Raw genomic sequence first — 27,212 nt, 5'->3', positions numbered from 1 at the left:
TGTGTGGATCATATGAACATTATAGAGCTTTTTAAATGAAACAGTAGAAGCCGTATCGCCCCCTACGCTTCCTGTAGTGTATTACAGTCTGTCAGAGCGACTGTGTGGATCAGATGAACATTATAGAGCTTTTTAAATGAAACAGTAGAAGCCGTATCGCCCCCTACGCTTCCTGTAGTGTATTACAGTCTGTCAGAGCGACTGTGTGGATCATATGAACATCATAGAGCTTTTTAAATGAAACAGTAGAAGCCGTATCGCCCCCTACGCTTCCTGTAGTGTATTACAGTCTGTCAGAGCGACTGTGTGGATCATTGATGTCGTTGACTCAGTCCAGTAAAGCCCTGTTTGTGTTACACTGTCGTCTCAATGTTTTCAATGATCTCCACGGTGGATCTGGAGGGTGAAAGCAGCGCACATCTGTCCTGCTCCCACAGACTGCTGGGACTGGACGCTCTCTCCTCGCTCAGCTCATCCTCCTCTTCCTCAGACTCTTCCTCGCACGACTCCAGGTAGGGTCCGCCCACTGTGTTAATTCCAGAATCCTCAGAGCTTGATGGAGATGAGCAGTGGTCCATTTTAGGTCCTGTATCCTTATCAACGTGTTCCGTCTGATGGTGTCCAGCGTCAGCGTCCTGTTTGACTGTATCCACAGAATGCTGTCCGGTATGAGCGTCCTGTTGATGCAGATCAGCCGGGTGAGTCTGAGGGGGCGGGGCCGAAGGAGGAGGACTGAGCGGGGCATCAGTCAGGGGCGGCGGCCTCTGGACGTAGCACATCTTGCCATTGATGCGTTTGACAATGTAGTCATCGATGAAGAGCTCTGCGATGTTGCAGTATTTGGGGGATTCTGGGTAAAGTGGCGGCCGGAAGCAGGGGGCGATCCGCAGGAAACGTTCGGTCAGAGAGATGGTCAGGTCAACAGTGTCCGTGTAAAATGTCGGGGCGGCCGGGATAGCGGTGCTGGGTAACTGACCCACGCTCGTCATGGGCTGGTAGACGTATTTACCTGCACACACAGACAAAAGCGGTTAACGTACAGCGCAGGAAACCCGGGCTAATGATACATCAACGATACATGTGATGATCACCAATCTTACAATCATCACTTTGGAACACAAGCTGGAGAGCTAAAGCTACATTATCAGCAGGCAGTCTAGCTCTTCGTTGTCATGGCGAATTGTGTGAGTTCATTTTTTTGCCACTCTATCAGTTCAAGCAGAGCTCCTTCTGTAGCAGCTCCTCCGTATCTCTGCCGTCTACCGCAGTCAGCAGGAGCCTGAGTGACTTCAGCCTGTTTAAGCCTAATGAAACTCCTTTGAAGGACGAGTCCGTGTCTTTCAACACGTGCGGCAACAACGGGCCATGTGCCTCAGCTCGGCTCGGCTGAGAAAACTGCCTCACTTCTCTTTGGAAGCACACAGGCGCTCTGCTGACCAGCAAGTCCAGCCAACGGTGTTCATACACCGCCCACCCAGGCCCTGAGACCTGAAACTGAGGTGTCTGATCCACTTGTATCAGCGCAACACTCACTAACACACCACCACCTCTTCAGTGCTCCTGCAGTGCTGAGAATGATCCACCACTCAAACAGTACCTGCTCTGTGAGGGTCCACTGGGGTCCTGACCACTGAAGAACAGAGTAACAGAGTATCAGAGAAACAGATGGACTACAGTCTGTAACTGTAGAACTACAGAGTGAAACTCTCTCTCTCTCTCTCTCTCTCTCTCTCTCTCTCTCTCTCTCTGTTCTCTCTCTCTCTCTCTTCTCTCTCTCTGTTCTCTCTCTCTCTGCTCTCTCTCTCTATCTCTCTCTCTCTCTCTCTCTCTCTCTCTCTCTCTCTCTCTCTCTCTCTCTCTGTTCTCTCTCTCTCTGCTCTCTCTCTCTATCTCTCTATCTCTCTCTCTCTCTCTCTCTCTGTTCTCTCTCTCTCTGCTCTCTCTCTCTATCTCTCTCTCTCTCTCTCTGTTCTCTCCCTCTCTCTCTCTCTCTCTCTCTCTGTTCTCTCTCTCTCTCTGTTCTCTCTCTCTCTGCTCTCTCTCTCTATCTCTCTCTCTCTCTGTTCTCTCTCTCTCTCTCTCTCTCTCTCTGTTCTCTCTCTCTCTCTCTCTCTCTCTCTCTCTCTCTCTGTTCTCTCTCTCTCTCTCTCTCTGTTCTCTCTCTCTCTCTCTGTTCTCTCTCTCTCTCTCTCTCTCTGCCTGCTCTCTTTCTCTCTGTTCTCTCTCTCTCTCTCTGTTCTCTTGCTCTCTCACTGTTCTCTCTCTCTCTGCTCTCTCTCTCTATCTCTCTCTCTCTCTCTCTCTCTGTTCTCTCTCTCTCTCACTGTTCTCTCGCTCTCTCTCTCTCTGTTCTCTCGCTCTCTCACTGTTCTCTCGCTCTCTCTCTCTCTCTGTTCTCTCGCTCTCTCACTGTTCTCTCTCTCTCTCTCTCTCTGTTCTCTCGCTCTCTCACTGTTCTCTATCTCTCTCTCTCTCTCTGTTCTCTCTCTCTCTCTCTGTTCTCTCTCTCTCTCTCTCTCTCTCTCTCTCTCTCTCTCTCTCTCTCTCTCTCTCTCTCTCTCTCTCTCTCTGCTCTCTCTCTCTATCTCTCTCTCACTGTTCTCTCTCTCTCTGCTCTCTCTCTCTATCTCTCTCTCTCTCTCTCTCTCTGTTCTCTCTCTCTCTCTCTGCTCAGACGTGAGCACATTCCTCTCTCTTCTCTCACACTGAAGCTTCAGGAACCGTCAGACTGTCATTTCTACAACAGTGTGCTGTTTGATCTAGAACGATGCTTTAAGTGTATTTTACAGTTCTATGCAGCAGAACTCGGTGCTAAATTCTGGAAAAACATATACCCCACTCCAAAGAATGGTTCTACAAGAGTTCTTTAGTAAAGAAATTTGTTCTATTCAGCACCAAAAACAGCTCTTCTATTCTTCTATTATTGCAAGCTTGAAATCAGAGCACATCACTGGTGCAATGGAACCCTTGACTCTGTACAGAACCATCCATAGCACATTCCCCATCAATCTGAAGAACTGCACAATGCAAAGAACCAGGTAATCATGCAAAGAGTTCTCAGAGTGTTCTTTATAGATCAGATTGATGGAGGATGTGTGGTATATGGTCCTATATAGAACCTTACAGCACCAAAAGTGTTCTGCTGTTGTTACAATATGATTGTTTTTTGCTTCTGTATAGAACCTGAACCGAAAAGTCCTATAAAGAACCATCTAGAATGCTTTCTCCATTAATCTGGAGAACCATTTTACTATGCAAAGAACCCTTTAACTATGCAAAGAGTTCTTTGAGAGCCAATGGTTCTTTATAGACCTTTCCTTTCTTTAAGTGAGTATAGGGCAGATTATACTGTACAAACACCTCCCTGTATGTTTACTGTAATATCACTGCAACAATTATTGCAATAATACATCACAACATGCAGTATAATCAGCTTTACAGTTAAACCAGGCACCGGATAATAAAACAGGGTTTGGGTGATTCTCCTGAACGGGTTCAGAGTCAGAGGTGAAACACTCGGGACTTTAACTGATCTTAGACTTTAGACTAAAAGCCTTTTCCTCAGAGTGTCTCTAAACCTCACGGGGTCTAACTGCTCACCCTGTGGCCATTAGGGACAGGGATGCAGCCCCACATCCTGCTCTAAAATACAGGGGTGTGGCTAAAACAAGGCCCCACCCACATATGAAACTCTTTGTGTTTTGGTAGTGACCTGAAAACAGGGAGCTGCATCTTTTTTAATTAAAAAATGATCAAACTAAGTGTTTCAAATTCAATAAAAAACTAAAAAATAGTTTTTAAAGTAAGTGTTACTTTCAGAAGTGTAAATTTAGGGGTTCGGGTTTGGGACAGACTCCTCCCAATAGAAAGTACCCTATAAATGGTGATTGTGTATGTATTTAGTTTATTACTGTCTCTAATAATGTCTTGGGTTTAAATAGATCAGAACATCACCCGTGTAAATGTCTAAGGTCTGAATACTTCATTGTGTCTGTGAGATAATTCAGTAGAACGGTCCACAGGCTCTTTATCGTCACTGCAGGGTGAACTGAAGTGGAAAACAATGATTTCAGCGTATTCCCCTGTGCTGCGCTTCACAGCCGAGGCTCCATCCGTCCGCTTTGGCACCGATTCACAGATTTCCGCTTCTTTCTATCTGCAGATTTGGACAAAGGGTCTTATCTCTGAGCCAGAGTTGCGTTTGGCAGCTGGAGCGGCAGCAGGAGGAGCTCCACTCTGTTCACTCTGCAGACCCCGAGCTCAGTCTACAGCGTCTGCAGCACAAACCACACAGATCCTCACTTTCCAGCCCGTATCACGCCGAGCAGACTCACCGAAGAGCTGAGGTTCTTTAGCACTGGAGCTACGAGGCTGACGGGTACTAGACGTTTAGTCCTAGATAAATTCTAAACTGCTGCTACTGTTATTCTCTAATCAGAGCATCTCTCATTTACCATTTACCGGAGAAGCTCATTCAGTGGCGTCTGTTCCAGCTGTGCTGTGTTAAAGAATCGTGTGAGATCTTTACAGTGAGATCTTTACAGTGAGATCTTTACAGTGAGAGCTTTACAGTGAGATCTTTACAGTGAGAGCTTTACAGTGAGAGCTTTACAGTGAGATCATTATAGTGAGAGCTTTACAGTGAGAGCTTTACAATGAGATCTTTATAGTGAGATCTTTATAGTGAGATCTTTATAGTGAGATCTTTACAGTGAGATCTTTACAGTGAGATCTTTATAGTGAGATCTTTATAGTGAGATCTTTACAGTGAGCTCTTTATAGTGAGATCTTTACAGTGAGATCTTTACAGTGAGATCTTTACAGTGAGCTCTTTATAGTGAGATCTTTACAGTGAGATCTTTAGAGTGAGATCTTTACAGTGAGCTCTTTATAGTGAGATCTTTACAGTGAGATCTTTACAGTGAGCTCTTTATAGTGAGATCTTTACAGTGAGATCTTTATAGTGAGGTCTTTCTTACCTACTGCTTTATGGCTCTACAGCGAGTCTCCTAACTGCAGAGCTGGTACTGATCTCCTGCTGTCTGCACTGAGCTGAGCCACATCACTGTATCTCCTCTCTGATCAATACTCGCTGTGCAGTCTATCACAGCTGTTACTGTAACGGCACTTTCACTGCACTTTACTTTACACTGCAGTACTGATGCAGCTCAGAGTTCATGACGTCTATAATCTCTGCTGTTAGACCTCCTCACACCACTCAGTGCAGTGCTCAGTGCTGTCTGTAAATACAGAGAATCTCTCATACGCCATGGAAACAGGTAAATAGATACTTTTATACTTTATTTTATTTCTCTTCTGCTTTAACTGCTGTCTAGATTTATTTCTATTTTTTATTTTTCTGCATAGTTTGTGTGAAATTATATGTCCTGCTACTGAAACACCGCAATTTCCCTCCGGGATCAATACAGTTCTATCTATCTCTATCTAACCACTGTTAATGAGCAGAACTACACGTCTGAGTGCAGCCTATCAGAGCAAAGAGGTTGAGGAAAGGGCGGGGCTTGAGGTCGGACACACCCAAGCTCATTTGTGTGGTTTTATTTATCGAAGATGGTCACAATTAATTTCTGCAGGCTCATTTTCTATCATCACTTTACCACGCAGAATTACACAGGCTGGTTCTGTTACTGTGCCTTTCCAAGTGATATATGTAAATAAGCTCTGTTCTGATTGGCTGTGCCTCATTCAAAAAGCAGTCTGGGAAAAACACTTCCTAAACTTAAGCATAAATGGGTGCTAAACTGCTTCAGGCTGAATTGGTTGATATGTATGTAAACATATTGTTTTGGTGCCGAATTGCTTGTTTTTGCAGTTTATTTTCTGATCTGGACTCTATGGACCGGGGAGTGAACAGTACTGTGGGGAAGGTTTGTTATAATTCTCTAATCCCACCTTAAGGACTGTTTCCGTTTACTCATAGGTGGACATCAAACTGGGAAGGCCTGTTAGAGCCCAGTGTGACATAATTGTCTAACCCTAACCATAACCCTAACGCAAAGCTGACATGAGCTTTTACGATGACTTGAAATGATATGAAACTGAGATGGTCTACAGAAACAAACAGAAGAGAAAAACAATCACAAGCTTCTACATAAACGTGCACTAAAAACAGCTGAAATTCGTACCAGCTAAACTTCAGAAAACACACAAGACACATAAGCATTACTTCACTCCGTACAACAGTGAACTGTCTCACACGTTATAACTTAAGCTACATAAGAACCGTAACTGCTGACTCACATGAGGTCATGCACGCATATCAGTGCAAATAAAGTCAAAAATCATATTGAACTGAATCATGTGGATCGAAAACTGGATCACTGGCTGTTCACATGCAATCTGATTAAATAAAGGTTTATTCTCACTCTACTCAACAATTTGAGGAAAATCTCAGTTGACATGCTCACTACAAGTAACCTGATCCAAAATAACATCCATGTGTAGAGAACCGCTTAGAGTAAACGTTACCATGACAACAAACATCACGTGAGTCCAGTCAGAGTGAGATGAGCAGCAGTGAGCAGCGATTGTGTTTTTAACTGCTTTAAAATGACGTCAGACTCAGGAAAACGTCCTTCGCACGTCCTTATTAAAGAAGGCCGAGAGGAAGACGTCGTGCTCTGAGACGCATAAGCTGGACGTCCGTCCCACCGCCGTCTTTTAAAGATCAGAGCATGAACTTCGTCTCCTCTGCAGACCAGTTTCTGCTCCGCCGTGTTGAACGGTATAAACTCTCACTGTGACGCGACGCTCATGCAGAACGGACTGAAACTTTCCGATAGGGAATGTAATCGGATACAGACGTTTACACGGATATTATTCTTCTATTTAATGGATTATTTACAGGATTAAACACCTCGATCAGTCGGATAGAAACTGTATTCCGAATGGCCTCAATCAGACTAGACTATTCCAACTGAGGTGTTTACATGGACGTATTCAAAACACACTACATAATTCATCTGATCATCTATCACAGATCAAGACAGACAGCTTACGCTGGGCTGAAAGCTCAGAGTGAGATTCATCAGCGACTCCTTCTCAAAAGTTAAAGTAAAACAGCTTCTGTCACGCTTGACGTTTTAAGTTTCTTTCTTTAGTTTTTGCACAGAAGCTACTAGGCTAATGTAGCCAACAAGGAAGGGTATGTATGCTAATGAGCAGGGTGCTCATTACTCAAAACTAGCCTATCTTGGTAAGTTAGCTAATGTCACCATATTAAAGTTTAAAATGAAAAAGTGTGGAATTATTTTATTAATTTTAATGTCATTTAATCATCATGTGTTTTGTACTTAAGCGCTGCAAGTATTGTAGTAAAACTAATTTCATTGTTAAATTTTGGCTGGATAAAAAAATTCTTGAAGTGGCCAAAAGAAAATCATCCAATCAGGATCGTTTTCTCTGTGGTAACTAGGTAGATACAGCCAAGCAAGCTCTCCAACCCTGAAATCTGATCTGTATGGTCTTCATAATGACTTCAGTACGGACTGAATTTAGTTCAGTATCTACTCCAGAATATCAGATCCTACCTTCATAATCTCATAAACTCCACATTCACTACTTACAAATTGGCACCCTTTTGTTCTGTTTGACCTTAATTGAGCTTGATCATTTTGATGACGTGTTTACGTTTCAGCTGTGTATTTATGGTCGGTTGCTAGGAAACAGACATGACAGCTGATTGTCAACTTTGACAGATACTATAAGATCAAATTCCAAACAGATCGGATTTGCTTTTGTAATATGACTTTGTGGAAACTCTTACCTTGACCTGTCAGATCAGAACTTCAGACAAAAAGAGAGGAAATGTCTGTTATAAGACTCCAGGAGCCGGACTGAACTACCAAAATAATGAGGAAGTGACAGAGGAATCAACCAATCATGCTTTGACTTTCAACAGGACCTATTTCAAAAGGAATAACATCACTCTACTATTTCTGGAAGCTCTAGATATGTCACTGACTGAATGTAAGCTGTGGTCTAAGCAGTGTTCCAGGTAGTTGTTAGGAATGTTAAACAGGGGCAGCAGCTCTGTGTCAGAGTCACTGTATCACTGATACACACAAGCTCAGATATGAGACACTGTCTGTTACACACTTCAGATAAAAGATGTGGAATGACTTCAAATGTCTGTGTTTAATCTGGACCAGTCAAAAAACGCTAATGACTAATCCCAGGACGATGCCAGCATGATGGTAGAGATGTTTTTGGCATTTTGATGCTTATTGATCTCTGCCGAGCTCTAATAGTCATAATTCACCCCGGGCAGAAGGGACAACTTTTTGGGGGGATGGAACATTAAATCCAACCTTGATCTGATCTTGCTGCTTCTTTGCTCTGTGGAGTTTTATGTATCATCACGGCTGTGATGATCGACTTCATCTTCATCCACGACCGACTCACAGCCGTGATGTTACTGCACTGACAGACTCCCTGTACTGTCCTTTTCCTTAAATCTAACAGCACAGCATCAGAAACAACATAATCGGCCTGTGTGCGAATGTGTTTGATGATTTCTACATGCAGTTAGCACCGTGCTGATTGGGATTCATAGACTTCCATTACCTGATAGCAGCATTAGCCTCATATCTCCAGTGCTAAAGCTAAAAGAGCAAAACCTGAGACACCAAACTCGTCTCAACCGATCGACTAGATTAGAAATGAGGAGGAGGAACAGTTTCTTAATGCAGTCAAACTCTCTGAGCGTGGAGTAAGTCCATGTGCACTGCTCGTCTCTGCGGTTCTCCGCGAGCGTTCTCCGTTAGCGTTCTCCATGCATTACAAACAGCGAGCGGGTCGCAGCAGGGCAGCGTACAATGCCATTAGGAGGATTAACCTCAAAAGACAAAGAACAGAAGATGAAGCGAGCGTGCGGAGAGAAAGCCCTTCTCTGGGGATTACCGCTGTCACACGCTGCCACGCGTGCCATGTGGCGAATATCAATTATGTACAAAGGCACTGACACGGATCTAAAAATAAAAGGCAGAGGATTCACGTTTCTGATTCATTACAGTGCCCGGAGAGCAAATTCACAGAGTCCCTGCGCAACGTCCAGCAGGAGTGAATGTCCACTGAAGCCCAGAAGAGTTGTATTCATAATAAACACTAATCTTGGTGCTGCGACGTCCAGATGATGTCGTTCAGTTACAAATCTAAGGTTATTACTGCTGTTTTGCTGCACCACGAGTTCTCGGTCTTTTGCAACTCATAGCTGACACAAATGACCACAGAAGCTCGAATGACCACGCTTTAAACCATTTATCCATGACGAATGAGTCCCAAATGATCGGAGATGTTTTACATTGATTTATAAACATAAGCAGGTAGTGTTTTGATTGATTGCCACAACAATCAATGAGGCCAAAATAAATACTATGATTTTTGCAAAACACGTTCATAGTCAACATTACATCTGGTTAAAACTCTATTCTTTGTGGTTATAAACCGCTGTGCTACGCTATTTAAATAAACTTAAACACACAATATGACTGGGCCAAAAAGCGTTTTACAGGCTTTTAATACTTGCCAGTATTTCTGAACGAGTGCTCAAATCCTAACTCTGAAAATAACCGTTAAATACAATATTTACTTTTCAAAACATGATTTTAAGAATGTTTGTGACTGCGGTTCACAATGTGTCCAGTAGGTGGTGACAGTGAGTTTGTAGTTTGGCTGCAGAGCTGTGAGCTGTTACGACGACGCCTCCTCATTGAAACACGACCTTTACGAGTTACATGTTTCTGAGTTTCTGAGTTGTTTTTATTCTTTATCCAGTTATTTTATGTGGTTAGTTTTCATTTTTTTAAATTATGTAAATCAGCACTGAGGTCGACACCCAGGTTTAGCTCAATACTCGCCAGACTCCTCTGTCTGAACTCACTATTGTTTTATATAATTGTATATAATTGTATTAATATAAATGTTTTATATTGTTTTATATAATTATTCATTACAATTCAATTACTTTAAATTATTTCAGACAAATTAATTATCTTTAGTTTGAGTCACTCTATAAATATATATTACGTTTATTTTATTAAAACAAATCACTGAATTTTCCATCATAATTCTTTGTCATTTTGAGCTCAGCAACTCAGCAGTTCATGACCAGCAAACACAGGTTTGAACAGCTGTTCACAGAGAAAATCATCATATTTTACATTAAAACACAGAAAAGTTTATTTTTAGAAATTGTGTTTCAGTTAAAAAGAAAAATTAAAAAGTAACTTTTATTGTCAGAAGGGTAAATGTAGGGGTTCAGGTTTGGGACGGACACCTCTCAGTAGAAATGATGATTGTGTATATCGCTGCTATCGGAAGAAAACCTTGTATCTCCGTTTTTTAAGATTTTTAGTTTTTGGCATAACTTGAAAATGCCTATTGGCCTTTACATTGTATGTAAATTTTATGATGAATGGAGCAAAAGAAGTGTCCCAGAATTACATGGAAATCCGTCCGGTTCCATTGGCTTACATTAAAAGTAAAGTAGTTTTTTTCCTTCTCCTGTAAAGTTTCCATTTTAGAGATACGAGGTTTTGTTCTGACAACAGTGATACATTTAGCTTATTATTGTCTCTATCGATGTTTTGGGCTTAAATCCATCAGAACAGAACCTTGTAAATATGTTAGATCTCAATACTTCAATGTTTTTGCCATAGTTTTTTACTGTTGGACCGCAGCTTGAACTAAACCAATGTTTTTTAACATGTAAATGCTAAATCACGTTTTTTGTGACACTGAACACTTTTGGCATTAATCAAAATAAAATATGTATTAATAAAATGATTTGACTGATGTTTAAAGATTGGGTATTGGTATCTATGCAACCCATCTGCAGCAAACCATTTCAAGGCATACATTACAGTGATTTTATCTCAGGTGAGGGCGTTTTACTCTGCTTTGCATATCAACACCCTTTACTTGTGAGAAACTCACTGTGGCTTATTGCTTTATTCCAGCATTACTGTCTGCGTTTGACATTGACAGCTGGGTCTGTTTCCCTGTAGCGCATTACAGTGGAGTCTAATTGGCACCACAGACACACAAGCAACAGCTGACTGACTCGCTGCTTCCAGTCACAGTTTGGTGAGTCTGTTGTTTGTTGGAAGGAACGAAGCTCACTCAGATCCTCCCTCTCTCCTCTCCGAGAGAGCTGACTGTATGAGATCATCCAGACAAGCAGACACAGAATCATCCGAGCTACACAACCGAACAGCTGACAACATCACATCCTGAGCTGCTACTGTTTTACAGTGAAGTACTGCAGTCCACGTTTATAGATCTCACAGTGAGTCATACAGTGTCAGAAGCAACTTCATCTAATCTATCAGAGATTCTGAACACCTCCGCATAGTTTGAGGCTTTACACAAGCAGTTAGCACCATGCTAATTGGTGGCGTGTAAGCTTCTATTACTTACTAGCTGCACTACGTGTTGAAACGTTTGTAGAATCAGAGTTTCTTCTGAAATGAAGGTGTTAATAGTGAGTCTGTGCTGCAGCAACAAGCTCTACTCTTCTGGGAAGACTTTAGATGTTTAGATGTCCTGTTAAGAACCATGAGTTCTGTATGAACCCATTTGCATACCTTGGTGAAACGGTTCTTCAGACTGATCTAGAATGTGATGTATATGGTTCTATATACCATATCAAAAAGGATTCTGCTATTGTTATGCTGTCAAGCCTGTAAAAATAGTAGAACCTTTTTTGGTGCTATATAGAACCTTTTTTAAAAAGGTTCTACATAAAACCAAATGCAACACATTCTTAAACAATCTGAGAATTTCACTAGACAAAGGACAATTGAAGTATTGAAATGGTTCTACATAGAACTCATGTTCCTGAACAGAACCTTTCCCGTAACTTAGCAAATGTCACGATTGGCTCCTCCCACTCCATGTGTGTTTGTTTTGGTTTTGTTACTCCGCCCTTGATTGTGTTCACCTGTCCCTCATTGTCCCGTGTATTTAAGTCCTGTGTTTGCCAGTCTTTGTATGAATGTATTGGTCTCTGTTTCATGTCCTTGCTCTGTTATGTTTGCTTCGTTGGACTCTGTTTGCTGTTAGTTCTGTTCTGGTTTGTGTCCTGTCTGAACCCCATTCTATCCGTGTTGGCTATATGACCTTGGACCGTTATGACCCTGATTCTGGATTTGCACTTAATACATCTCGCTTATCTCAGCATATGCGTCTGCCTCCTCGCTCCCCATTACAGCCAACTTTGAAGAACCTTTGTTCTTTTTTAAGAGTATATGTGTATATATGTATGTTATGTACAAATAATAATAATAATAATAATAATAATAATAAATTAAATAATAATTTTATTTATGTAGCGCTTTACATGCTGGTGGCAGCTGAAAGTGCTTTACAGACAGGAGACAAAGCTCAACATTAAAACAAGAAATTATCATCATCATCACTGTCATTAACCTCTTTGTCCAGATCGGGTCGCGGTAGCAGACGACCCTGTTCCCCGCAACTTCCTCCAGCTCATTCCTGGGAACCACAAGCCGCTTCCAGGCCAACTTAGAGATCCCTCCAATGAGTCCTAGGACGACCTCAGGGTCTTGTCCCAGAAGGCCGTGCCTGGTAAACCCCCACCAGGAGGTGTCCAGGGGCATCTGGATCAGATACCCAAACCACCTCAGCTGGCTCCTCTCAATGTGGAGGAGTAGCGGCTCTACTCCGAGCTCCTCCCGGATACCGAGCTCCTCACCCTATCAATAGAGTGTAGCCCGCCACCCTGCGAAGAGGCTCATTTCCACCACTTGTATTCGAGATCTCATTCTTTCTGTCATTACCCACAGCTCATGACCACCTGTGAGGGTCAATGTAGACCGACAAGTAAACAGAGTCCAGTACAGTGACAGCATTACTGCTGCCGCCTGTCCCAGCCTGCAGCTGATCTCATGATCCCTCTTCCCATCACTCATGAACAAGACCCCGAGATACTTAAACTCTTCCACCTGGGGCAAGTCCTTTCCCCTTACCTGGAGTGGGCATGCCATCCTTTTCTGGGCTAAGACCATGGACTCAGACTTGGAGGTGCTGATCCTCATACCAACCGCTTCACACTCAGCTGCAAACCGCTCCAGTGAGTGCTGGAGGCAACCATGTAATTCAGCCAAAAGAACAACATCGTCGGAGCACATCGGAGCACAGAGACTGAATGGCCCGGAGTAGTAGGCTCGGCACCCCACACTCTCGGAGGACCTCCCACAGGATATCTTGGGGAACACGGTTGTAAGCCTTCTCCAAATCCACAAAACACATGTAGACTGGGTTGGAAAACTCCCATGCCCCCTCAACAATCTGTGAGAGGCTGAAAAGCTGGTCCATTGTTCCACGGCTGGGACAGAATCCGCATTGTTCCTCCTCAATCTGAGATTCAACTATCAGTCGAAGTCTCCTTTCCAGCACCTTGGCATAGACTTTCCCAGGGAGGCTGAGCAGTGTGATACCCCGATAGTTGGCACACACCCTCTGGTCCCATTTCTTAAAAATAGGTACCACCACCCCGGTCTGCCAGTCCAAGGGTACTGTTCCTGGAGTCCATGCAATATTGCAGAGGCACGTCAGCTATGATAGTGCCACAATATCCAGAGCCTTAAGCATCTCCGGACAAATCTCATCCACCCTCGGTGCCTTGCCACTGAAGAGCTTGCCAAGTACCTCAGTGACCTCCACCAGAGGAATGGAGCTTGACACGCCAGGAGCCTCTGGCCCTGAGTCCCGTGAGGGAGGCATGTCTTCCAGATTAAGGAGTTCTTCAGAGTGCTCTTTCAACTGACCGACAATATCCTCACTGGAAGTCAGAGTTTCTCCACCCTTGCCGAATACAGCTTGGGATGGTGATCAATTGACAACTCATCACCTCTCTTCACCCCAGTGTCCAGAACATATGGCCCCAAGTCAGATGAAACGACAACAAAGTCGATCATTGACCTCTGACCCAAGGAGCTCTGGTACTATGTACACTTATGAATGTCCTTGCGTTCCATCTTGGTGTTCATTATGGACAATCCATGTCCAGCACAGAAGTCCAATAACAATTCACCATTTGGGTTTGGTAGCTTGGGATCAGCCAGGCCGTTCTTCCCAATCACACCTCTCCAGGTCTCCCAGTCATTTTGTACAGAGTTCTTGAGTGCCGAGAAAGGCGCTTTTAAATTAAATATATTATTGCCAACATGAGCATTGATATCTCCCAGTAAGACTATGGAGTCTGTAGGCGGGACCCTTTCCAGAATCCTGCCCACTCGCTCCAAGAAGGCCGAATACTCTGACCTGTTGTTTGGTGGATAAGTACACACAACAGACAGGCGATTTTAATTGAAGCTCAGAGTAAAAGAGGAGGAGAGTTTTACTGAAGCTCAGAGTTAAAGAGGAGGAGAGTTTTACTGAAGCTCAGAGTTAAAGAGACGGAGAGTTTTACTGCAGCTCAGAGTTAAAGAGGAGGAGAGTTTTACTGAAGCTCAGAGTTAAAGAGGAGGAGAGTTTTACTGAAGCTCAGAGTTAAAGAGGAGGAGAGTTTTACTGAAGCTCAGAGTTAAAGAGGAGGAGAGTTTTACTGAAGCTCAGAGTTAAAGAGGAGGAGAGTTTTACTGAAGCTCAGAGTTAAAGAGGAGGAGAGTTTTACTGAAGCTCAGAGTTAAAGAGGAGGAGAGTTTTACTGAAGCTCAGAGTTAAAGAGGAGGAGAGTTTTACTGAAGCTCAGAGTTAAAGAGGAGGAGAGTTTTACTGAAGCTCAGAGTTAAAGAGGAGGAGAGTTTTACTGAAGCTCAGAGTTAAAGAGGAGGAGAGTTTTACTGAAGCTCAGAGTTAAAGAGACGGAGAGTTTTACTGCAGCTCAGAGTTAAAGAGGAGGAGAGTTTTACTGAAGCTCAGAGTTAAAGAGGAGGAGAGTTTTACTGAAGCTCAGAGTTAAAGAGACGGAGAGTTTTACTGAAGCTCAGAGTTAAAGAGACGGAGAGTTTTACTGAAGCTCAGAGTTAAAGAGGAGGAGAGTTTTACTGAAGCTCAGAGTTAAAGAGGAGGAGAGTTTTACTGAAGCTCAGAGTTAAAGAGGAGGAGAGTTTTACTGAAGCTCAGAGTTAAAGAGGAGGAGAGTTTGACTGAAGCTCAGAGTTAAAGAGGAGGAGAGTTTTACTGAAGCTCAGAGTTAAAGAGGAGGAGAGTTTTACTGAAGCTCAGAGTTAAAGAGGAGGAGAGTTTTACTGAAGCTCAGAGTTAAAGAGACGGAGAGTTTTACTGAAGCTCAGAGTTAAAGAGGAGGAGAGTTTTACTGAAGCTCAGAGTTAAAGAGGAGGAGAGTTTTACTGAAGCTCAGAGTTAAAGAGGAGGAGAGTTTGACTGCAGGTCAGAGTTAAAGAGGAGGAGAGTTTGACTGCAGCTCAGAGTTAAAGAGGAGGAGAGTTTGACTGCAGCTCAGAGTTAAAGAGGAGGAGAGTTTGACTGAAGCTCAGAGTTAAAGAGGAGGAGAGTTTGACTGAAGCTCAGAGTTAAAGAGGAGGAGAGTTTTACTGAAGCTCAGAATTAAAGAGACGGAGAGTTTTACTGAAGCTCAGAGTTAAAGAGGAGGAGAGTTTTACTGAAGCTCAGAGTTAAAGAGGAGGAGAGTTTTACTGAAGCTCAGAGTTAAAGAGACGGAGAGTTTTACTGAAGCTCAGAGTTAAAGAGACGGAGAGTTTTACTGAAGCTCAGAGTTAAAGAGGAGGAGAGTTTTACTGAAGCTCAGAGTTAAAGAGGAGGAGAGTTTTACTGAACCTCAGAGTTAAAGAGGAGGAGAGTTTTACTGAACCTCAGAGTTAAAGAGACGGAGAGTTTAACTGAAGCTCAGAGTTAAAGAGGAGGAGAGTTTTACTGAAGCTCAGAGTTAAAGAGGAGGAGAGTTTGACTGAAGCTCAGAGTTAAAGAGGAGGAGAGTTTGACTGAAGCTCAGAGTTAAAGAGGAGGAGAGTTTTACTGAAGCTCAGAGTTAAAGAGGAGGAGAGTTTGACTGAAGCTCAGAGTTAAAGAGGAGGAGAGTTTTACTGAAGCTCAGAGTTAAAGAGGAGGAGAGTTTTACTGAAGCTCAGAGTTAAAGAGGAGGAGAGTTTTACTGAAGCTCAGAGTTAAAGAGGAGGAGAGTTTTACTGAAGCTCAGAGTTAAAGAGGAGGAGAGTTTTACTGAAGCTCAGAGTTAAAGAGGAGGAGAGTTTGACTGAAGCTCAGAGTTAAAGAGGAGGAGAGTTTTACTGAAGCTCAGAGTTAAAAAGGAGGAGAGTTTTACTGAAGCTCAGAGTTAAAGAGGAGGAGAGTTTGACTGAAGCTCAGAGTTAAAGAGGAGGAGAGTTTTACTGAAGCTCAGAGTTAAAGAGGAGGAGAGTTTTACTGAAGCTCAGAGTTAAAGAGGAGGAGAGTTTTACTGAAGCTCAGAGTTAAAGAGGAGGAGAGTTTTACTGAAGCTCAGGGTTAAAGAGGAGGAGAGTTTTACTGAAGCTCAGAGTTAAAGAGGAGGAGAGTTTTACTGAAGCTCAGAGTTAAAGAGGAGGAGAGTTTTACTGAAGCTCAGAATTAAAGAGGAGGAGAGTTTTACTGAAGCTCAGAGTTAAAGAGGAGGAGAGTTTTACTGAAGCTCAGAGTTAAAGAGGAGGAGAGTTTTACTGAAGCTCAGAATTAAAGAGGAGGAGAGTTTTACTGAAGCTCAGAGTTAAAGAGGAGGAGAGTTTTACTGAAGCTCAGAGTTAAAGAGACGGAGAGTTTTACTGAAGCTCAGAGTTAAAGAGGAGGAGAGTTTTACTGAAGCTCAGAGTTAAAGAGGAGGAGAGTTTTACTGAAGCTCAGAGTTAAAGAGGAGGAGAGTTTGACTGCAGGTCAGAGTTAAAGAGGAGGAGAGTTTGACTGCAGCTCAGAGTTAAAGAGGAGGAGAGTTTGACTGCAGCTCAGAGTTAAAGAGGAGGAGAGTTTGACTGAAGCTCAGAGTTAAAGAGGAGGAGAGTTTGACTGAAGCTCAGAGTTAAAGAGGAGTAGAGTTTGACTGAAGCTCAGAGTTAAAGAGACGGAGAGTTTTACTGAAGCTCAGAGTTAAAGAGGAGGAGAGTTTTACTGAAGCTCAGAGTTAAAGAGACGGAGAGTTTTACTGAAGCTCAGAGTTAAAGAGGAGGAGAGTTTTACTGAAGCTCAGAGTTAAAGAGGAGGAGAGTTTTACTGAAGCTCAGAGTTAAAGAGGAGGAGAGTTTTACTGAAGCTCAGAGTTAAAGAGGAGGAGAGTTTTACTGAAGCTCAGAGTTAAAGAGGAGGAGAGTTTTACTGAAGCTCAGAATTAAAGAGACGGAGAGTTTTACTGAAGCTCAGAGTTAAAGAGGAGGAGAGTTTTACTGAAGCTCAGAGTTAAAGAGGAGGAGAGTTTTACTGAAGCTCAGAGTTAAAGAGGAGGAGAGTTTTACTGAAGCTCAGAGTTAAAGAGACGGAGAGTTTTACTGAAGCTCAGAGTTAAAGAGGAGGAGAGTTTTACTGAAGCTCAGAGTTAAAGAGGAGGAGAGTTTTACTGAACCTCAGAGTTAAAGAGGAGGAGAGTTTTACTGAACCTCAGAGTTAAAGAGACGGAGAGTTTAACTGAAGCTCAGAGTTAAAGAGGAGGAGAGTTTTACTGAAGCTCAGAGTTAAAGAGGAGGAGAGTTTTACTGAAGCTCAGAGTTAAAGAGGAGGAGAGTTTTACTGAAGCTCAGAGTTAAAGAGACGGAGAGTTTAACTGAAGCTCAGAGTTAAAGAGGAGGAGAGTTTTACTGAAGCTCAGAGTTAAAGAGGAGGAGAGTTTTACTGAAGCTCAGAGTTAAAGAGGAGGAGAGTTTTACTGAAGCTCAGAGTTAAAGAGGAGGAGAGTTTGACTGAAGCTCAGAGTTAAAGAGGAGGAGAGTTTGACTGAAGCTCAGAGTTAAAGAGGAGGAGAGTTTTACTGAAGCTCAGAGTTAAAGAGGAGGAGAGTTTTACTGAAGCTCAGAGTTAAAGAGGAGGAGAGTTTTACTGAAGCTCAGAGTTAAAGAGGAGGAGAGTTTGACTGAAGCTCAGAGTTAAAGAGGAGGAGAGTTTGACTGAAGCTCAGAGTTAAAGAGGAGGAGAGTTTTACTGAAGCTCAGAGTTAAAAAGGAGGAGAGTTTTACTGAAGCTCAGAGTTAAAGAGGAGGAGAGTTTGACTGAAGCTCAGAGTTAAAGAGGAGGAGAGTTTTACTGAAGCTCAGAGTTAAAGAGGAGGAGAGTTTTACTGAAGCTCAGAGTTAAAGAGGAGGAGAGTTTTACTGAAGCTCAGAGTTAAAGAGGAGGAGAGTTTTACTGAAGCTCAGGGTTAAAGAGGAGGAGAGTTTTACTGAAGCTCAGAGTTAAAGAGGAGGAGAGTTTTACTGAAGCTCAGAGTTAAAGAGGAGGAGAGTTTTACTGAAGCTCAGAGTTAAAGAGGAGGAGAGTTTTACTGAAGCTCAGAGTTAAAGAGGAGGAGAGTTTTACTGAAGCTCAGAGTTAAAGAGGAGGAGAGTTTTACTGAAGCTCAGAATTAAAGAGGAGGAGAGTTTTACTGAAGCTCAGAGTTAAAGAGGAGGAGAGTTTTACTGAAGCTCAGAGTTAAAGAGGAGGAGAGTTTTACTGAAGCTCAGAGTTAAAGAGGAGGAGAGTTTTACTGAAGCTCAGAGTTAAAGAGGAGGAGAGTTTTACTGAAGCTCAGAGTTAAAGAGGAGGAGAGTTTTACTGAAGCTCAGAGTTAAAGAGGAGGAGAGTTTTACTGAAGCTCAGGGTTAAAGAGGAGGAGAGTTTTACTGAAGCTCAGAGTTGAAGAGGAGGAGAGTTTTACTGAAGCTCAGAGTTAAAGAGGAGGAGAGTTTTACTGAAGCTCAGGGTTAAAGAGGAGGAGAGTTTTACTGAAGCTCAGAGTTAAAGAGGAGGAGAGTTTTACTGAAGCTCAGAGTTAAAGAGGAGTAGAGTTTGACTGAAGCTCAGAGTTAAAGAGGAGGAGAGTTTTACTGAAGCTCAGAGTTAAAGAGACGGAGAGTTTTACTGAAGCTCAGAGTTAAAGAGGAGGAGAGTTTTACTGAAGCTCAGAGTTAAAGAGGAGGAGAGTTTGACTGAAGCTCAGAGTTAAAGAGGAGGAGAGTTTTACTGAAGCTCAGAGTTAAAGAGACGGAGAGTTTTACTGAAGCTCAGAGTTAAAGAGGAGGAGAGTTTTACTGAAGCTCAGAGTTAAAGAGGAGGAGAGTTTTACTGAAGCTCAGAGTTAAAGAGACGGAGAGTTTTACTGAAGCTCAGAGTTAAAGAGGAGGAGAGTTTTACTGAAGCTCAGAGTTAAAGAGGAGGAGAGTTTTACTGAAGCTCAGAGTTAAAGAGGAGGAGAGTTTTACTGAAGCTCAGAGTTAAAGAGGAGGAGAGTTTTACTGAAGCTCAGAGTTAAAGAGGAGGAGAGTTTTACTGAAGCTCAGAATTAAAGAGGAGGAGAGTTTTACTGAAGCTCAGAGTTAAAGAGGAGGAGAGTTTTACTGAAGCTCAGAGTTAAAGAGGAGGAGAGTTTTACTGAAGCTCAGAGTTAAAGAGACGGAGAGTTTTACTGAAGCTCAGAGTTAAAGAGGAGGAGAGTTTTACTGAAGCTCAGAGTTAAAGAGACGGAGAGTTTTACTGAAGCTCAGAGTTAAAGAGGAGGAGAGTTTTACTGAAGCTCAGAGTTAAAGAGGAGGAGAGTTTTACTGAAGCTCAGAGTTAAAGAGGAGTAGAGTTTGACTGAAGCTCAGAGTTAAAGAGGAGGAGAGTTTTACTGAAGCTCAGAGTTAAAGAGACGGAGAGTTTTACTGAAGCTCAGAGTTAAAGAGGAGGAGAGTTTTACTGAAGCTCAGAGTTAAAGAGGAGGAGAGTTTGACTGAAGCTCAGAGTTAAAGAGGAGGAGAGTTTTACTGAAGCTCAGAGTTAAAGAGACGGAGAGTTTTACTGAAGCTCAGAGTTAAAGAGGAGGAGAGTTTTACTGAAGCTCAGAGTTAAAGAGGAGGAGAGTTTTACTGAAGCTCAGAGTTAAAGAGACGGAGAGTTTTACTGAAGCTCAGAGTTAAAGAGGAGGAGAGTTTTACTGAAGCTCAGAGTTAAAGAGGAGGAGAGTTTTACTGAAGCTCAGAGTTAAAGAGGAGGAGAGTTTTACTGAAGCTCAGAGTTAAAGAGGAGGAGAGTTTTACTGAAGCTCAGAGTTAAAGAGGAGGAGAGTTTTACTGAAGCTCAGAGTTAAAGAGGAGGAGAGTTTTACTGAAGCTCAGAGTTAAAGAGGAGGAGAGTTTTACTGAAGCTCAGAGTTAAAGAGGAGGAGAGTTTTACTGAAGCTCAGAGTTAAAGAGACGGAGAGTTTTACTGAAGCTCAGAGTTAAAGAGGAGGAGAGTTTTACTGAAGCTCAGAGTTAAAGAGACGGAGAGTTTTACTGAAGCTCAGAGTTAAAGAGGAGGAGAGTTTTACCGAAGCTCAGAATTAAAGAGGAGGAGAGTTTTACCGAAGCTCAGAGTTAAAGAGGAGGAGAGTTTTACCGAAGCTCAGAGTTAAAGAGGAGGAGAGTTTGACTGAAGCTCAGAGTTAAAGAGGACGAGAGTTTTACTGAAGCTCAGAGTTAAAGAGACGGAGAGTTTTACTGAAGCTCAGAGTTAAAGAGGAGGAGAGTTTTACTGAAGCTCAGAGTTAAAGAGGAGGAGAGTTTTACTGAAGCTCAGAGTTAAAGAGGAGGAGAGTTTTACTGAAGCTCAGAGTTAAAGAGGAGGAGAGTTTTACTGAAGCTCAGAGTTAAAGAGGAGGAGAGTTTTACTGCAGCTCAGAGTTAAAGAGGAGGAGAGTTTTACTGAAGCTCAGAGTTAAAGAGGAGGAGAGTTTTACTGAAGCTCAGAGTTAAAGAGGAGGAGAGTTTTACTGAAGCTCAGAGTTAAAGAGGAGGAGAGTTTTACTGAAGCTCAGAGTTAAAGAGGAGGAGAGTTTTACTGAAGCTCAGAGTTAAAGAGGAGGAGAGTTTTACTGAAGCTCAGAGTTAAAGAGGAGGAGAGTTTTACTGAAGCTCAGAGTTAAAGAGGAGGAGAGTTTTACTGAAGCTCAGAGTTAAAGAGACGGAGAGTTTTACTGAAGCTCAGAGTTAAAGAGGAGGAGAGTTTTACTGAAGCTCAGAATTAAAGAGGAGGAGAGTTTGACTGAAGCTCAGAGTTAAAGAGGAGGAGAGTTTTACTGAAGCTCAGAGTTAAAGAGACGGAGAGTTTTACTGAAGCTCAGAGTTAAAGAGGAGGAGAGTTTTACTGAAGCTCAGAGTTAAAGAGGAGGAGAGTTTTACTGAAGCTCAGAGTTAAAGAGACGGAGAGTTTTACTGAAGCTCAGAGTTAAAGAGGAGGAGAGTTTGACTGCAGCTCAGAGTTAAAGAGGAGGAGAGTTTTACTGAAGCTCAGAGTTAAAGAGGAGGAGAGTTTTACTGAAGCTCAGAGTTAAAGAGGAGGAGAGTTTTACTGAAGCTCAGAGTTAAAGAGGAGGAGAGTTTTACTGAAGCTCAGAGTTAAAGAGGAGGAGAGTTTTACTGAAGCTCAGAGTTAAAGAGGAGGAGAGTTTTACTGAAGCTCAGAGTTAAAGAGGAGGAGAGTTTTACTGAAGCTCAGAGTTAAAGAGACGGAGAGTTTTACTGAAGCTCAGGGTTAAAGAGGAGGAGAGTTTTACTGAAGCTCAGAGTTAAAGAGGAGGAGAGTTTTACTGAAGCTCAGAGTTAAAGAGGAGGAGAGTTTTACTGAAGCTCAGAGTTAAAGAGGAGGAGAGTTTTACTGAAGCTCAGAGTTAAAGAGGAGGAGAGTTTTACTGAAGCTCAGAGTTAAAGAGACGGAGAGTTTTACTGAAGCTCAGAGTTAAAGAGACGGAGAGTTTTACTGAAGCTCAGAGTTAAAGAGGAGGAGAGTTTTACTGAAGCTCAGAGTTAAAGAGGAGGAGAGTTTTACTGAAGCTCAGAGTTAAAGAGGAGGAGAGTTTGACTGAAGCTCAGAGTTAAAGAGGAGGAGAGTTTTACTGAAGCTCAGAGTTAAAGAGGAGGAGAGTTTTACTGAAGCTCAGAGTTAAAGAGGAGGAGAGTTTTACTGAAGCTCAGAGTTAAAGAGACGGAGAGTTTTACTGAAGCTCAGAGTTAAAGAGGAGGAGAGTTTTACTGAAGCTCAGAGTTAAAGAGGAGAAGAGTTTTACTGAAGCTCAGAGTTAATGAGGAGGAGAGTTTTACTGAAGCTCAGAGTTAAAGAGGAGGAGAGTTTTACTGAAGCTCAGAGTTAAAGAGACGGAGAGTTTTACTGAAGCTCAGAGTTAAAGAGGAGGAGAGTTTTACTGAAGCTCAGAGTTAAAGAGACGGAGAGTTTTACTGAAGCTCAGAGTTAAAGAGGAGGAGAGTTTTACTGAAGCTCAGAGTTAAAGAGGAGGAGAGTTTTACTGAAGCTCAGAGTTAAAGAGACGGAGAGTTTTACTGAAGCTCAGAGTTAAAGAGGAGGAGAGTTTTACTGAAGCTCAGAGTTAAAGAGGAGGAGAGTTTTACTGAAGCTCAGAGTTAAAGAGGAGGAGAGTTTTACTGAAGCTCAGAGTTAAAGAGGAGGAGAGTTTTACTGAAGCTCAGAGTTAAAGAGGAGGAGAGTTTTACTGAAGCTCAGAGTTAAAGAGGAGGAGAGTTTTACTGAAGCTCAGAGTTAAAGAGACGGAGAGTTTAACTGAAGCTCAGAGTTAAAGAGGAGAAGAGTTTTACTGAAGCTCAGAGTTAATGAGGAGGAGAGTTTTACTGAAGCTCAGAGTTAAAGAGGAGGAGAGTTTGACTGAAGCTCAGAGTTAAAGAGGAGGAGAGTTTTACTGAAGCTCAGAGTTAAAGAGGAGGAGAGTTTTACTGAAGCTCAGAGTTAAAGAGGAGGAGAGTTTTACTGAAGCTCAGAGTTAAAGAGCTGCGTTTTCAGTTTTTTTAAAGTCATCTCTGACCTTGACTGTCTAATAAAAGCTGAACTGAGCTCCACAGTTTAGAAGCAGAATCACTGAAAGGGCTTCTCCACGTTTTCTGTCTTTTATGGAAGGAGTTCAGAAGGTCACTATCTGCAGATCTAAGATCACAAACTGGAAACATGAAGCTCTTCTGATTTTGAGACATCCACTTTATCCACAAACTGTCTTAATCCAGTAAAGTGTGGACCGTTAGAGTCACACAGTTAACAAGGACAGTTTGTTTCCTGCTGTTTTCATTAATAAACACTATTTCATTACAATTTCATGGTTGCACTGTAAAGCATTGTTGGGTTAACCAATAAAGTATGTGTACATTTTTACTATTCTTGTCTAGCTGTAGAGTCAAAGCCATCTGCTGCCTGAAGACGTTCCACCTGCTGTTGAGCTATTTAATGTTCTGGGGTGAAGGTTCATTAGATGAGCAGTGAAACATCCTTGGGGGTCTAAATGTTTTGCATCTTAAGCAAAAAGCCCCCTGATTCCAGGCTGGCTACAACTCTTACACTGGGACAGTGCAGTTACTGAGGGATGAACCTATCATTTTTCAGTAACTACTGATGGATCAACATATGAGGAGTATATAAGATTAAACCACCTTAACCTTGACTAACACCTCAATCACATAACTGACCCCAAACCTCAAAACACCTTCATATCAAAGCTCCTCGCTGGAGTGATTGGACATCTTAATAATTGCACAACGCAAAGCTCTGCAGTGGGACAGTCCAGCCCAACCACAGCTCACTGAGGTTCAGCTTCCACGTCTCCTGGAGTTATAGACCAGTCACTGTCTGAAGAAGACAAGGAGAATCATAAAGCACTCCACCCACCCAGGCCACCGAGGGACGGGCAGCACAGAGGAATAATGTCCAGAACCAGACGGTTCCGGGACAGACTGTTTTCCCAGGCCATTAGGCTGCTGAACGGCAGGTAGATCCACAGTGTACTGGTGGAGTGGCCTTCACTCATGGGCTCACGTCAACAATCCCCAAATCACCCTCACCAGCTCACCCTCACCAGCTTACCCTCACCAGCTCACCCTCACCAGCTCACCCTCACCATTTCACCATTTCAGCCCTATAAGAACCACATGTGAATTGTGTGTCCCTCTGCACCTACAGTAACACAACAGCTGAGTGTAGTTGGGTGTAGTTCAGCCTAACTAAGTGTAGTTGGGTGTAGTTGAGTGTAGTTTTGTATTGTTTCCACTGTTGATTATACACACCTGAATATATTAGAACTGCGTGGATGTAAAATTGACTTTTCAATGTTTAACTTATAAGTTGTCTGACCAGTGGTAGGATGGTCCCCCCTTTAGATGTGAGTCTTGGTCCTCCCGAGGTTTCTTCCTCCTCCAGCTCTGAGGGAGTTTTTCCTTGCCTCAGCGCTCACGGGGGTTCTGTATATTCTGTATATTATGTTCAGTGTTTTGTCTGATTCTCTGTGCTGTGATTCCCATTTTTGTAAAGCTGCTTTGTGACAACATCAGTTGTAAAAAGCGCTATATAAATAAATTTGATTTGATTTGATTTGATTTGTAGTTGAGTGTAGTTGAGTGTAGTTGAGTGTATTAGTATCTCACACAAGTGACTACGCCCCTCAAATTTCTGCAGATATTCTATCTTCTGATGGGACGTCACTGTAGAACTGAAGCTCTGATATAAGTTAAAGTGGTCAGTGTGCAGCTTGTACAGCAGAGCAGATTCACTGTCCTCTGAAAAGAACAACACACAGACATTAATGTCTAAACAGCTGGCAGCACAAGTGAGTCCACCTCACAGTGAACAGGTCAAGATTGGGCTCAAAGTGTCGATCTTTAGTGTGACCACCATTATTATTATCTAGCACTGTGTAAAATCTTTGTCAGCAGGGTAAACAGTGTAAAAGACAAACAGCTGGAGAGCAGCTCTGCTCTGGAGAGGATGAGGGAGTTATTGTAAAAAGGAGCCGTGTAAAGTGTGAGCCGTGTAAAGTGTGAGCCGTGTAAAGTGTGAGCTGTGTAAAGTGTGAGCTGTAGCACCAGTGCAGTCTGAAGCACTTCCCGTGAGAGTGTGTATGTGTGTGTGTGTTTGTGAGAGTGTGTGTATTGTGTGTATATAGTGTGTGTGTGTGTTTGTGAGAGTGTGTGTATTGTGTGTATATAGTGTGTGTGTGTGTATAGTGTGTGTGTATGTGTGTATAGGTGTGTGTGTGTGTGTATAGTGTGTGTGTGTGTACTCACAGTGACACCAGCCCAGGCAGCAGCACCAGTGCAGTCTGAAGCACTTCCCGTGAGAGTGAGTCGCGCACACGGAGCCGTCGCACGGGACGAAATCCGGTCGGCTCGCGCAGCTCCGCGCTAAAGCCTGCGCCTCATCCATCTTCATCTTCATCCCGGAGCTCATCATCATCACCATCACCACCACTGTCTGACTATCTCACCCGCTCAGTGGCCATCAGCTCCGCACGCGCTGCGCTCCTGCCCAGACTCCGAGAGCGCGCGTCTCACTCCCCGAGTACAGCACGCCCACAGCCAATCACAGCAGGGGAGGCGGGGCCACATCCACCAATCACCACACAGGGGCCGGGCTGCGCTGCTACCTACAACTTAGCCAATCAAAGGCAGGAGGCGGAGCTACAAATCACACGGCTGAACAATAAAGGAAGTTTTATTCTTAAACTTAGACAATAAATAAATAAATAAATAAATAAATAAATAAATAAATAAATATTATTTTTTAATTATTATTATTATTATTAATCCACGTGTTTATGGAAACGGTTTCCGAGAGTTCTGTATGTTGGTTAAACTGAACAGCTGGGATTAAAACTCTTAATCAAATCGACTGTTTAAGGTCCAGTTAAGCTCATCATAGCAGACGTTAGAGCACAAACACACGACAAGACGCTGTAATTCATTCATGGAATTATTTATTAACAAACATTCGTTTTCATTTCTCAATCCCACACATTTACAGTCCGTTATTAAACCCTGCATTCGTTACAGTGAAGCCGACGGTGGTTCCCAGGGGTCCTCCATCACCGCTGTAGCTCCTTCACTCGTCTTACTCACAGGCAAGTGGTACATGGCATTAAGGACAGCAAAGCCACTTTCACACATCACAGTTCGCATCTTTGGGTTCATCTGTTTGGACTTTAAACAACAGAATTAGAATCCAATTCATATAAAACAGCATCAACAATAATTCAGTTTAACTTTAAAATAAAGCAAGTTAACCCCGCAGGTGCCACAGTCATTTACATCACACACTGGGCTATATGTAATTACATAATCACACAGATATACAATCAACCACATTCACTGCTGTGCTGAAGCCAGAGCCTCCGGTTTTCCCTTCTGCTTGTTTTTGTGTCAAAAAACAGCAAAAAAAACACAAAAATGAAAACTAAAAAATTTACACAATAACTTTTCATCAAAACTCAACACACACACACACACACACACACACACACACACACACACACACACACACACACACACTTTCTACGCCGCTTCTCCTTCTGGGTCCCGGGGCAGGGGGTGCTGGAGCCTATCCCAGCGGTCATCGGGCGGAAGGCAGGATACACCCTGGACAGGTCGCCAGTCCATCGCAGGTCAAACTCAACAAAAGTGATAAAATATCTCCTCGTCTATTTGTACTGAAATTTGACTTCACTTGTTTCAGAGAGTCTGAAATGATTCAGATGAAGTCACTGCGAGACTCTTAGCGCTGGTGCCACCTGAGACTTCGCTTAATATAAACCATTTCCCTTCATCCAGAAAACAGACAATTAAAGCACTAAACATTTCGGCTTTGTTCACTCAGCAGGTAGAAGTGGCCCAAATCCGATCTTTTCCTTCATGCGTGACTCAGACGTGTGTTTATCTGTTCACACAGACACTCAAACACACTGAATCTGACAGTTTCAATTCCCATTGCAGACGCTTTCATATGTGGCACTGAAATCCGATCCGTGGCAACACGACTCAGTCTGTACAGCCAGATTAAGATTAATCTTAATCTTAATCTTAACCTTAAGTGACCCTTATTAATCCCACGACAGGGAAATTCCACCTCTGCATTTAACGAGGCCGTAGAAGAACAAGGATGCAGGAGAACAAGGCCGTAGAAGAACAAGGATGCAGGAGAACGAGGCCGCAGAAGAACAAGGCCGCAGGAGAACGAGGCCGTAGAAGAACAAGGCCGCAGGAGAACGAGGCCGCAGGAGAACAAGG

General features: G+C 42.9%; 1 protein-coding gene across 1 annotated transcript; it reads right to left on the bottom strand.

The window, feature by feature from the left end:
* Window positions 1-210: 210 nt before the first annotated feature.
* zgc:162707 (UPF0524 protein C3orf70 homolog B) lies at window positions 211-25,451 on the bottom strand. Its single transcript, XM_017682010.2, has 2 exons — window positions 25,218-25,451; window positions 211-1,009 (listed from the first exon to the last, which is right to left on the bottom strand). The coding sequence occupies exons 1-2, from the start codon at window positions 25,390-25,392 to the stop codon at window positions 354-356; spliced, it is 831 nt and encodes a 276-aa protein (XP_017537499.1). The 5' UTR covers window positions 25,393-25,451; the 3' UTR covers window positions 211-353.
* Between the last annotated feature and the right edge of the window lie 1,761 nt (window positions 25,452-27,212).

The sequence above is a fragment of the Pygocentrus nattereri genome, chromosome 6 (assembly GCF_015220715.1).
Source record: "Pygocentrus nattereri isolate fPygNat1 chromosome 6, fPygNat1.pri, whole genome shotgun sequence".
Taxonomy (NCBI): domain Eukaryota; kingdom Metazoa; phylum Chordata; class Actinopteri; order Characiformes; family Serrasalmidae; genus Pygocentrus; species Pygocentrus nattereri.
This window is presented reverse-complemented; position numbering and strand designations above follow the sequence as displayed.